Genomic DNA, 12478 nt, shown 5'->3' on the forward strand with positions numbered 1-12478 from the left:
TGAGCATAAAAATCTGTCATGTAAATTCCAGGAACAGCACTTTTAAAACACAAGGTATTCTGGCTTGGCTCTGTCAGATCCTTCCACTTGGTAGAATGATAGCGCTCTCCCACTTTCTCTCTCTTTGTCTCTCTCGTTCTGTCACGCCTGACCTTAGTTCCTTTTTTATGTCTCTAATTTAGTTTGGTCAGGGCGTGAGTTGGTGTGGGCATTTTATGTTTTGTTCTGTGTGTTATATTTCTAGGTGTTTGGCCTGGCATGGTTCTCAATCGTTGTCTCTGATTGAGAGCCATACTTAGGCAGCCTGTTTTCCCACTATGGATTGTGGGTAGTTGTTTTCTGTTTTGTGTGTCTTCACCTTACAGAACTGTTTTGTTTCGTTCACTCTCTCTTTGTTGTTTTTTTGGTTATTGCAGTGTTCAGTTTATTTATTAAAATTAACATGGACACTTACCACGCTGCGTTTTGGTCTGATCCTTCCTATTCCTCATCCGAGGAGGACAACGATCGTTACACGCTCCTCACTTATACTACTAAAAGAAACATTCTTGAGTTTAACAAAGCCCCCTGGATCTGTTGACAACTAACAGTCATTGCTAAAATAATTCCGCTCGCTCCCTACAATACACCTGAGAGTTGGCACAAAAATGTAACATAGATTAAAGGACTTGAACAAACTAGCTGGCGCCTCAGCACACTACTTACTTGAATGCATATTCATGGCGCCCCACAGTCATAACATTGGCTTTGTATTCCCATGACAGGAAGTCAACAGTACAGGCTGGACTAGACCATGGTCACAGTACTGCACATTTTAGAGAAACCTACCAACCAGTAATTGCTGAGACTCTCATAAACAAACCGAACACAGGCAGTTAAACAATAAAGAATGGGGGCGTTAGAGTCAGATCCACAAATGCACAGCATAAACCAGTTCTTTATAGTATGGTGGGGAAAGTGCAATAATTACAAAGTGACAATTACAAAAGCAATGTGAGCCTAATGGCAGAGGCATATCCTTTCATTGATTGGAGCATAATAGGGATCATAGCTTGTTACATCAAGGTCAGGTTTGTGTAGGAAAACGATGCATTAGCATAATATGTGCTCATAGGAATGGATGAGCTGTGTCAGTGACTTTATTTCCTCTGATCCTTCCCTTATCTCATCTCATACATTAATCATACATTTCATGTCGTAGAATTAAACTACGTGACATATTACGCAGACATGACATATAAATATGAACATTTGCTGGGAGAAATGGCTTGCCTGGAGCATATAAAGTGGTATGATTTGTAATAAAGAGGTATGTTTTATTTAGGTCACAATTGCATTATAATTCATAATCATTTATGATTCAAAGGTACAATAAGTACTTGCATATTGAACAAAAGCATGTATGATTTCTTATTATAATACTTGTTGAGATCATTTAAAAGTAGAAAAAAATGGAAAAATACATAGATTTATCAAAAGGTCAACAATGAGGGAAATGTGGAATAAGATACAGTATACATAAACTCAGCAAAAAAAGAAACATCCCTTCGCAGGACCCTGTCCTTCAAAGATTATTCGTAAAAATACAAATAATTTCACAGATCTTCAGTGTAAAGAGTTTAAACACTGTTTCCCATGCTTGTTCAACAAACCATAAACAATTAATGAACATGCACCTGTGGAACGGTCGTTAAGACACTAACAGCTTACAGACGGTAGTCAATTAAGGTCACACACCAAAAGAAAGATGCCCATGGTCCCCGCTCATCTGCATGAATGTGCCTTAGGCATGCTGCAAGGAGGCATGAGGACTGCAGATGTGGCCAGGGCAACAAATTGCAATGTCCATATTGTGAGACGCCTAAGACAGCACTACAAGGAGACAGGACGGACAGCTGATCGTCCTCGCAGTGGCAGAACACGTGTAACAACACCTGCACAGGATTGGTACATCCGAGCATCACACCTACGGCACAGGTTCAGGATGGCAACAACTGCCCGAGTTACACCAGGAATGCACAATCCCTCCATCAGTGCTCAGACTGTCCGCAATAGGCTGAGAGAGGCTGGACTGAGGGCTTGTAGGCCTGTTGTAAGGCAGGTCATCACCAGACACCACCGGCAACAACGTTGCCTATGGGCACAAAACCACCATCGCCGGACCAGACAGGACTGGCAAAAAGTGCTGTTCACTGACGAGTCGCGGTTTTGTCTCACCAGGGGTGATGGTCAGATCTGTGTTTATCGTTGACAGAATGAGTGTTACACCGAGGCCTGTACTTGGAATCAATTTAGAGGTGGAGGGTCCGTCATGGTCTGGGGTGGTTTGTCACAGCATCATCGGACTGAGCTTGTTGTCATTGCAGGCAATCTCAACGCTGTGAGTTACAGGGAAGACATCCTCCTCCCTCATGTGGTACCCTTCCTGCAGGCTCATCCTGACATGACCTTCCAGCATGACAATGCCACCAGCCATACTGCTCATTCTGTGTGTGATTTCCTGCAAAACAGGAATGTCAGTGTTCTGACATGGCCAGCGAGGAGCCCGGATCTCAATCCCATTGAGCACGTCTGGGACCTGTTGGATCGGAGGGTGAGGGCTAGGGCAATTCCCCCCAGAAATGTCCCGGAACTTGCAGGTGCCTTGGTGGAAGAGTGGGGTAACATCTCACAGCAGGAACGGACAAATCTGGTGCAGTCCATGAGGAGGAGATGCACTGCAGTACTTAATGCAGCTGGTGGCCACACCAGATACTGATTGTTACTTTTGATTTTGACCACCCTTTGTTCAAGGACACATTTCATTTCTGTTAGTCATATGTCTTTGGAACTTGTTCAGTCTCAGCTGTTGAATCTTATGTTCAGACAAATATCTACACGTGTTAAATTGCCTGAAAATAAATGCTGTTGACAGTGAGAGGACGTTTCTTTTTTTTGCTGAGTTTATAAATTGTTACATAAATATAAGACATATAATAATGTTCAAATAATCCCTTTATTTTAACACCTGAGAATACATATACAATCTGGACCATCAGATATTCACAATCAGACTAATGTTTCAATCCCTTTTCACTGGAGGATATTATTTGGACAATAAAACATTTAACGTTAATTAACAGTTAACATTTTTTACTTCATTAAATCTAAACTAATATGATTCCAAAAATAAATTCAGAATGGCTATCGGTTACAACGGTGTGGAATTCCCTTTTAGCGAAAGGTTGGATGGAACCATGACAAAGTAAGAGTTGCACCGTCATGAAAATGTCCTGCTGATATTCTCAAGGCATCATTTATTTTAAAAAAAAGGCAAATGTAGCAAATATGGCTTTGTCCTCTGAATCTATCTGAGGTACCAAGGCCCATCCACCCCGCCAAACCCTGTCAAACAAATAAATACACACGAGAATAAACTCACATGTGTACAGTAAGGTGACATACTAAACTTCCTTATAACAGCACAGTCACTTACATTATTCATTTTGGGATAAGTATCTTATCATGTCAAAAGAATCATACAAATTATTCTAGTTATTATTATTTGTCATTCACTTTCTATAAAAGTCTTATAAAAAAAAATCTAATGAAGGGCATTGGTTGCAAACAGTATATAAGATAAAGAAAACACACATTCAAACAGAAAGTACCCTGATATTGTCAAAACACTTACATCAGACAGCAAAAAAATGGACTGACTGTTGAAAGGCAATAAGATAAAGGCTGAGATAAAAAGCTAAGTTGTTGAGTGGAAGGACAGTAAGCAGTTCTTACAGGCAGCATTTGGACACCTAGACCTCTAAGACATCAACCAATCTCTATGGAGCACTGGTGTTGTTATAGGCCTGAGGTAAACTCTGCTTGATTCATGTAGCTATAGCCATGGGAATACGGCCTCTTTCTCAAAACTAAGGAATAACGGCTATTCCCTGTCACAACACCTGAGAGACCCAGAACAAACACAAGGTGAGTCTTTCTGATGCTTTGAAGCACATCTCTCTGGATCTATCAGCCTGCAAGCCTTTCCTCCTCTAGCTGTGTCTCTGCTCTGACCTTAAAGCCCCCAGGGACACTCCACTGTCTATTCCCCTGACACACTCCCTCTGGGCGGGTGACACCTTGCACTTCCACGGGTAACTATGAAATGTTAAGGTTCTGCATCACAACTTTCAGGTCTCTCTCTCTCTCTCTCGTTCTCTCTCTCTCGTTCTCTCTCTCGTTCTCTCTCTCTCTCTCTCTCTCAAAATTTCCCTGCTCCTGAATTCTTGAACTCCTCTGTGGTAGTAACACCTGGCTGGGTCTGCCTCTGCAGCAGCTGCTTGTGCTAGCCTCGACAGCACCAGCATTCCCCCTGGCTGTCCCAGATCGACCTTTACAGCACGCTGCGCTACGGTTCACTAAACCGTCTCTGTGCCGAATGTACCAGCCCACTGATCACCTCTGGCGACTGTGTAGACCAGGTAATTAGACCAGCCGAAACAGCCTTCACACTCTAAGACCCAGGTAGGAATATACAGTAGCACTTACTACACTGGTTGATAAACACTCAGGCACTGAACAAGGTTGGATAGTGACACCACACGGCATAAAAAAACGGGCTGAAGGATGCCGAGACCGTAACAGAGCTACGAGTGTAAAATAGGAAGTACATACAAAGTGCCCACGTCCGTACACACAAACGTGAAGCAAAACTGAGAGTCTCCTTCTGCATCTTAAGACATAGAAGAGCCAGGCTGCAACACTGCCACAATATGAGAGAAACAACAACGCAAGAAACACAAGCAAATACTCTGGACTGAATATGTTAAATATTTCTAAGGCACATTTTTATGTTCTAGTTAATGCAATGCGAATAGATGTCCATGGTGTTTGTTGCAAGAAAGAAAACACAATCCTTAAATTATCTTACAATACAAAAATAAATGTTGAGTATATAGTATAATAAATAAGTCATTTACCATGTTATGTACAGTACTTACACCTGTTCTATTGACATATTTACACATTGGAGGGAATAGAGGTCGTTTGGAGGATGGAATCCTCATTACTGTAGCACCACTGAGAGGTTGGACATCTTGGCTTGAAGAGAGCTGTGAAGAGAGAAAGGGATGCCAAAACCACATACTTTACTATACAAACACATGTTGACGATGAGGAGGGGAATGGTGGTACACATAATAACAGACTGAAGCTATAAAACACGATATATTTCTAAAGAATAGTTAGTATTACACACCTGGTTAAACACTGTAGATTTAGGCCACTGTGATGAGCAGGTAAGAGCCGGAGGACGGAGTGCATTTCCCACAGTAACCCCCACACATTCCTGTTACTCTGCTGCCATCCTGTGGACAAACCAGGAACAATATTTACTCTGCTATAATGCAGTTGTTTTTTACATTTACATTTACATTTAAGTCATTTAGCAGACGCTCTTATCCAGAGCGACTTTTATTTATCGCTTTGGTGCAAAGTATGTGGTACATTTTCACAATTCTTAGTACAAAGTTCAAAACAGATCATCAAAACTTTAAGCACGTTTTGAAACAACTAAGTACAACAGACAAATCAAATCAAATGTTATTTGTCACATGCGCCAACAGGTGTAGACCTTACAGTGAAACACTTACTTACAGTGTCAGTGTTTCATATTGAAATACGTTTCACATTGCAATACATGCTCATATAATGTAATTGCCTTTCACAATGTAATGCTCACATTACTTTTGATATGATTCTCTTCTCTTTAAAAATAATTGTACTATTACTTAATCTGACTGCTCTTAATTGATAATCACTTAGCCATTTGATAAACCTGTAGATGTTACATGTAAACCGGTTTGTCTACTACAGATTTTGAGAACTACTCAGTTCACACTGCTTTATTAAAATTGCAATGGCCAATACAGTATCGACGTTTTTAACCAAAGTGGGAATCGAACACCCAACTCTGGTGTTGCTAGAGCCATGCTCTTATGAACTAAGCCACATACAGGACCACTACACAAGTACAATATAATACTGTAAAATACAATACACAATCACAATACAGGCGGAAGATGTATGATTGACAGCGTACCACCCCCCTCCAAGCCATGGATGAGGCATGCAATGGTTTCAATCCAGACCTACAGTATGTCAGGCTTGGATTGGCTATGCCAAAAGGTTTTTCACCAGGTGCGTGAACATTGAGGATATGTACCGCGATTTTGATGAGAACCTATGGCCAAATGCTCAAGAAAGGCTTGATGCAAACTAGTGCTAAACATTGTTTCTTTAATTTATTTCATTTAATTATATTGTGAAATAAGTCTTCAATGATCACAACTTCAACTGATCACACAAATTACGAAAATGTGATGTTTTTTTAATATTTTTATGGGTAGTGCAAAGTGTATTGCATAATGTACAGCACTGTAGCATACTACATTCAAAGGACAATTTTGAAACATGTAACTAGCATTTTTTGTTATTTGACTTTAACTGGTTGTTAAAATAACTAAATTGAGAAGATATCATTATGTGGTGTGTACTTATGTACTCATTATATTTCACAATGAACTTGTATTTTAGATCAATGGTTGTGTGGTGAGAGATGTCTGCAAACAAAATGAACGCACAATGAAAGGTTTTGAATGTAAGACTGGCTGCGTAACAAGTGCTACCAGTTTGAGTTTTGCACTTAGAGTTCTGAAAATTCACCACATACTTGTGAAAATAGTACCAAAGTGACAAACCTGTAAACAGGATACCACATGGTTTAGTGACAGTAACACAAATAACAATGTATCCACTCATTTATCATGCACATTCAGTTGAATGTGATTTCAGAGTTTGGTCTTTTTTTTCGGTTCTCTGTGACTACATTGTAAAGGTTTTACACAAAAATGTAAAATGTGGTAAATGAGAACTTGTTCTCAACTGGCCTACCTGGTTAAATAAAGGTGGGGGTGGGGGGGGGGGGAATGGGGCCTCTTAATGAATTACATAGAAAAACACAATAATAAAATATCATTAGCTAAGCACAGATGCAGAACACTCAGCTTAGAAAGGTTGAGAAATACACAGGTAAAACATTTCCCCAGAAATCTATCCCACGGAATGAATAGGAGCGGCATTTCCTCTGAAGTTTGGCAACTCTCATCTTGAGTGCCCTCCAGCACACTTGACTTAAAACAACCAGTGTTCAGCTATCCTTGAGTGTCCAAAGCTCCACTGGCTTTGAGACAGATTCAACCTTTTTCTCCCTGCCAAAAGCGGTCTTCAGCCTGATCTCCATTACAAAACCAGGAGGGCCACTTCACTCGGCAGCTGCCCAATAAGGCTCCTCTCTCACCAGTCACATAACAGCACATTTCCATATATGATTTACCTCAGGGGTTTACCCAAAAGGCTCAGACTTTTCTCTTTCCATCTACGCAGGCCAGCCCCTTTGTCTCATTGGGCCATGGTTCCAGTGGACCTGCTCTCACTTGGGGCCAAAGCCAGGCCTCTGGTACTTTTCATTTAAATAACAGTGGCCAACTGTGAACTTTAACACCTCCTCACCAAGCAACTGTTTTGATTATGCTATTCTCAAGTCCTCACTGTTAGAATTTGCTATGAATCTAGTTGATGATCCCTGCACTAGTGGTACAGTCGAAAAACAGCATGCATTAAGGCACCAGGGGAGTCTGGGATACAGAGTCCATTTGGGCCAATGCCCAGAGCAGAGGCCCCTCTGAAGCCAAAAGGAAAGGAGGGAGGGAAGGATGGAGAGAGGTAGGGTGGGGGGGAGGGAGGGAGAGAAGAAAGGAGGGAAAGTGGAGAATGATGTTGTCTGAAACCAGGAATGTGAATATAAGATACTAATCTAAATGACTCCGTCCATGAGGATGTGTGAATGTGCATCATATTTACCTGGGATTTGTGTATATCAGCAACTGCATAGTTTCCTTGGGAGATCCACTTGGTTTCCTCAGCTAGCTGGAAGCCTGTCCCTGAGAGGTTGATGCTGAATCGACCCTGAGGAAACATAGAAGTAGGGAGGAGGGAGGGAAGAAGAGAAAGAGAAAATGAAGAGAGAGAGAGCGAGAGAGAGAGGGTGAGGGAGAGATATCAGCACCCCCCCCCACTACGCCAACCACAGAAAGCAGTAGAGAGCAGTTCACTAACATGCAGCAGCTGCATTTACATTTCATCAAAGCCCAGCTGATATAAGCCAGACAAAACCCATGGACAAATACCAGACACTTTACGGTACCAACAGCTCTAAACAGAGCGGGGTAGATCATTCAGCCAGAGGTAAGCATCTACAGTTGAGTGTCTCTTGAAACTCTAGTATGGAAACATAAATATTTGTCAAGTTCACAGAGCACGGTGTAGTGCAGCGTTTTACATAACTCAATCCTCGGGACCCCAAGGGGTGCACATTTTGTTTTTTGCCCTACACAACACTACACAACTTATTCAAATTATCAAAGCTTGGTGATTAGTTGGTTATTTGAATCAGCTGTGTAGTGCTAGGGAAAAACCCCAAAAGTTCCCCCAGGGGGGGCCCCAGGACCAGGTTTGGGAAAGCCTGGCGTAGTGTATGGCTAATTTAAATGTGTGGATAAGTGGTGTGTTGTGTTGATGGAAATGAAAAACATGTTCACTAACTCTTGGCAAACAATAGAATGTTTCTTTATTAACTTAGCAAAACCAACATGTTTTGGCAAATAGCTTTCATTGTAATTTTTTTTTGTATTGACTTGGTGCTGCCTATCTTGGCCAGGATGCTCTTGAAAAATATATTTTAATCTCAATGAGCCCATCCGGGTTAAATAAAGGTTAAATAAATACATTGGGGTCTTTTGGGGTCATTGGACACACATCTCCTGAAATGAGTTGGAAGAGGGGAGGAAAAAGGAGGGGAAAGCAGGTGAACCGGTGTCTTTGAAGGATGTCGGACTGCAGTCTGCGACACCACGGAGACAGATCATACAGTGTCATCAGAAAGTATTCATAACCCTTTGCTTATTACATATTTTGTTGTGTTACAGCCTGAATTCAAAATTCATTAAATATGTTTGTTTTCTCAATCATCTACACACTATACCCCATAATGACAAAGTGAATGTAAAAATATTTTGAGATTTTTGCAAATTGGTTGAGAAGGCAATAGAGAAATATCTAATTTACATTAGTATTCACACCCCTGAGTCAATACATGTTAAAATCACCTTTGGCAGGGTTTACAGCTGTGAGTCTTTCTGGGTGACTCTCTATGAGATTTGCACACCTCAGTCAAAACCGTAACCAGACCACTCAGCAACATTCAATGTCGTCTTGGTAACTTCAGTGTAGATTTGGCCTTGTGTTTTGGGGTATTGTCCTGCTGAAAGGTGAATTAGTCTCCCAGCGTCTGTTGGAAAGCAGACTAAACCAGGTTTTCCTCTAGGATTTTGCCTGTGCTTAGCTGTATACAATTAGTTTTTATCCTAAAAAAACTCCATAGTCCTTGCCGATGACAAGCATACCCATAACATGACGCAGCCACCCCCATGCTTGAAAATATGAAGACTGGTACTCTGGTGATGTGTTGTATTTGCCCCAAACATAATGGTTTGTATTCAGGACATAAACATAATTTCTTTGCCACATATTTGTAGTTTTACTTTAGTGCCTTAATGCAAACACTGTCAATTAGGTCAGTATTGTGGAATAACAACGTTGTTGATCCATCCTCAGTTTTCTCCTATCACAGCCATTAACCTCTGTAAATGTTTTAAAGTCACCGTTGGCCTCATGGTGAATTCTCTGAGTGGTTTCCTTCCTGTCCGGCAACTGAGTTAGGAAGGACGCCTGTATCTTTGTAGTGACTGGGTGTATTGATACACCATCCAAATTGTAATGCATAAGTTCACCATGCTCAAAGGGATATTCAATGTCTAGTTTTTTTCTTTTTTACCCATCTACAGTGCCTTGCGAAAGTATTCGGCCCCCTTGAACTTTGCGACCTTTTGCCACAGTTCAGGCTTCAAACATAAAGATATAAAACTGTATTTTTTTTGTGAAGAATCAACAACAAGTGGGACACAATCATGAAGTGGAACAACATTTATTGGATATTTCAAACTTTTTTAACAAATCAAAAACTGAAAAATTGGGCGTGCAAAATTATTCAGCCCCTTTACTTTCAGTGCAGCAAACTCTCTCCAGAAGTTCAGTGAGGATCTCTGAATGATCCAATGTTGACCTAAATGACTAATGATGATAAATACAATCCACCTCTGTGTAATCAAGTCTCCGTATAAATGCACCTGCACTGTGATAGTCTCAGAGGTCCGTTAAGAGCGCAGAGAGCATCATGAAGAACAAGGAACACATCAGGCAGGTCCGAGATACTGTTGTGAAGAAGTTTAAAGCCGGATTTGGATACAAAAAGATTTCCCAAGCTTTAAAAATCCCAAGGAGCACTGTGCAAGCGATAATATTGAAATGGAAGGAGTATCAGACCACTGCAAATCTACCAAGACCTGGCCGTCCCTCTAAACTTTCAGCTCATACAAGAAGAAGACTGATCAGAGATGCAGCCAAGAGGCCCATGATCACTCTGGATGAACTGCAGAGATCTACAGCTGAGGTGGGAGACTCTGTCCATAGGACAACAATCAGTCGTGTATTGCACAAATCTGGCCTTTATGGAAGAGTGGCAAGAAGAAAGCCATTTCTTAAAGATATCCATAAAAAGTGTTGTTTAAAGTTTGCCACAAGCCACCTGGGAGACACACCACACATGTGGAAGAAGGTGCTCTGGTCAGATGAAAGCAAAATTGAACTTTTTGGCAACAATGCAAAACGTTATGTTTGGCGTAAAAGCAACACAGCTCATCACCCTGAACACACCATACCCACTGTCAAACATGGTGGTGGCAGCATCATGGTTTGGGCCTGCTTTTCTTCAGCAGGGACAGGGAAGATGGTTAAAATTGATGGGAAGATGGATGGAGCCAAATAGAGGACCATTCTGGAAGAAAACCTGATGGAGTCTGCAAAAGACCTGAGACTGGGAAGGAGATTTGTCTTCCAACAAGACAATGGTCCAAAACATAAAGCAAAATCTACAATGGAATGGTTCAAAAATAAACATATCCAGGTGTTAGAATGGCCAAGTCAAAGTCCAGACCTGAATCCAATCGAGAATCTGTGGAAAGAACTGAAAACTGCTGTTCACAAATGCTCTCCATGCAACCTTACTGAGCTCGAGCTGTTTTGCAAGGAGGAATGGGAAAACATTTCACTCTCTCGATGTGCAAAACTGATAGAGACATACCCCAAGCGACTTACAGCTGTAATCGCAGCAAAAGGTGGCGCTACAAAGTATTAACTTAAGGGGGCTGAATAATTTTGCACGCCCAATTTTTCAGTTTTTGAGTTGTTAAAAAAGTTTGAAATATCCAATAAATGTCGTTCCACTTCATGATTGTGTCCCACTTGTTGTTGATTCTTCACAAAAAAATACAGTTTTATAGCTTATCATTTTTTATTCATGAACAAAAATGTCTCAAAAATGTCTCAAAACATTATGGGGTAATTAGGCCAGTGACACAACATCTCAATTGAAGCCATTTAATATTCAGGCTGCAACACAACAACATACTTTCTGTACCTGCTGCACAGTGGGAGCTGGATAAGAGCTGTGGGAAAGGTGACACATACACATACAGTAGAACCCCTTCTGCAGGCACTGGCTGGACACACTCCCCTGTCTCTGATATGAGGGCAGACCCCAGTTGAGGGAGACGCTGCACAACACCAGAAAGACATGGGACTAATACAGTCTCACATGCAGCATGTGTGGTGAGGGGAGAGAGTGTAGAGGGACAGCACATGGTGTGTCGGTTTGCCAGCTGTAGACAGGGTGTATTTGATGTGTGTTTGCCAGGGCTTGGTGTGTGTATGTGTGTGTGTGTGTGTGTATGTGTGTGTGTGTATGTGTGTATGTGTGTGTGTGTGTGTGTGTATGTGTGTGTGTGTGTGTGTGTGTGTGTGTGTGTGTGTGTGTGTGTGTGTGTGTGTGTGTGTGTGTGTGTGTGTCAGCCGTCTCCTCTCACAGACTAACAGGATCTGATCTGCAGACACTGGCACAGGCAGGGAGTGTTTCCAAATCTCCCCTCAGACAGACGGGCCTCTCTGTCCTCAGGCCATGTGTGTCTGCTCTGCTCGGTCCCCACTCACAGAACACACCCCTGCTCTCTCTGTTCACAGTATCACCACACTCAGCATCTGACTAACCTCTTGAGCATTAGGCTCTGCTGGAACTAAGCACACATTGAACTCAACAGCACAATTCTACGGTCAGACACACTACCGAAGACACAGCTGGTAAACGAGATGAACCAAGACTAGTTAAGTCCATACAAGTCCTTAGTCCTAACCTCAGAACTCACGCCCTAGTGAAGACTTGAGTCAAACCTTTTTATTCTCTACTAGTTCTCTCCCAGTGGCACCCTGG

The 12478-nt window shown here is 41.7% G+C and overlaps 1 protein-coding gene across 1 annotated transcript in view; it reads right to left on the bottom strand.

Moving 5' to 3' along the window:
- Window positions 1-939: 939 nt before the first annotated feature.
- The window catches only part of LOC135542079 (A disintegrin and metalloproteinase with thrombospondin motifs 9-like), a 77628-nt gene continuing 66089 nt past the window's right edge, over window positions 940-12478 (bottom strand). Inside the window, exons 38-40 of the mRNA XM_064968721.1 lie at window positions 7900-8004; window positions 5237-5345; window positions 940-5090 (exon numbers count right to left, since the gene is read on the bottom strand). Coding sequence (XP_064824793.1) covers window positions 5256-5345; window positions 7900-8004 — 195 coding nt within the window. The 3' untranslated portion in view covers window positions 940-5090; window positions 5237-5255. The remainder of the gene's footprint in view (window positions 5091-5236; window positions 5346-7899; window positions 8005-12478) is intronic.

Source organism: Oncorhynchus masou, chromosome 6 (assembly GCF_036934945.1).
Source record: "Oncorhynchus masou masou isolate Uvic2021 chromosome 6, UVic_Omas_1.1, whole genome shotgun sequence".
NCBI lineage: Eukaryota > Metazoa > Chordata > Actinopteri > Salmoniformes > Salmonidae > Oncorhynchus > Oncorhynchus masou.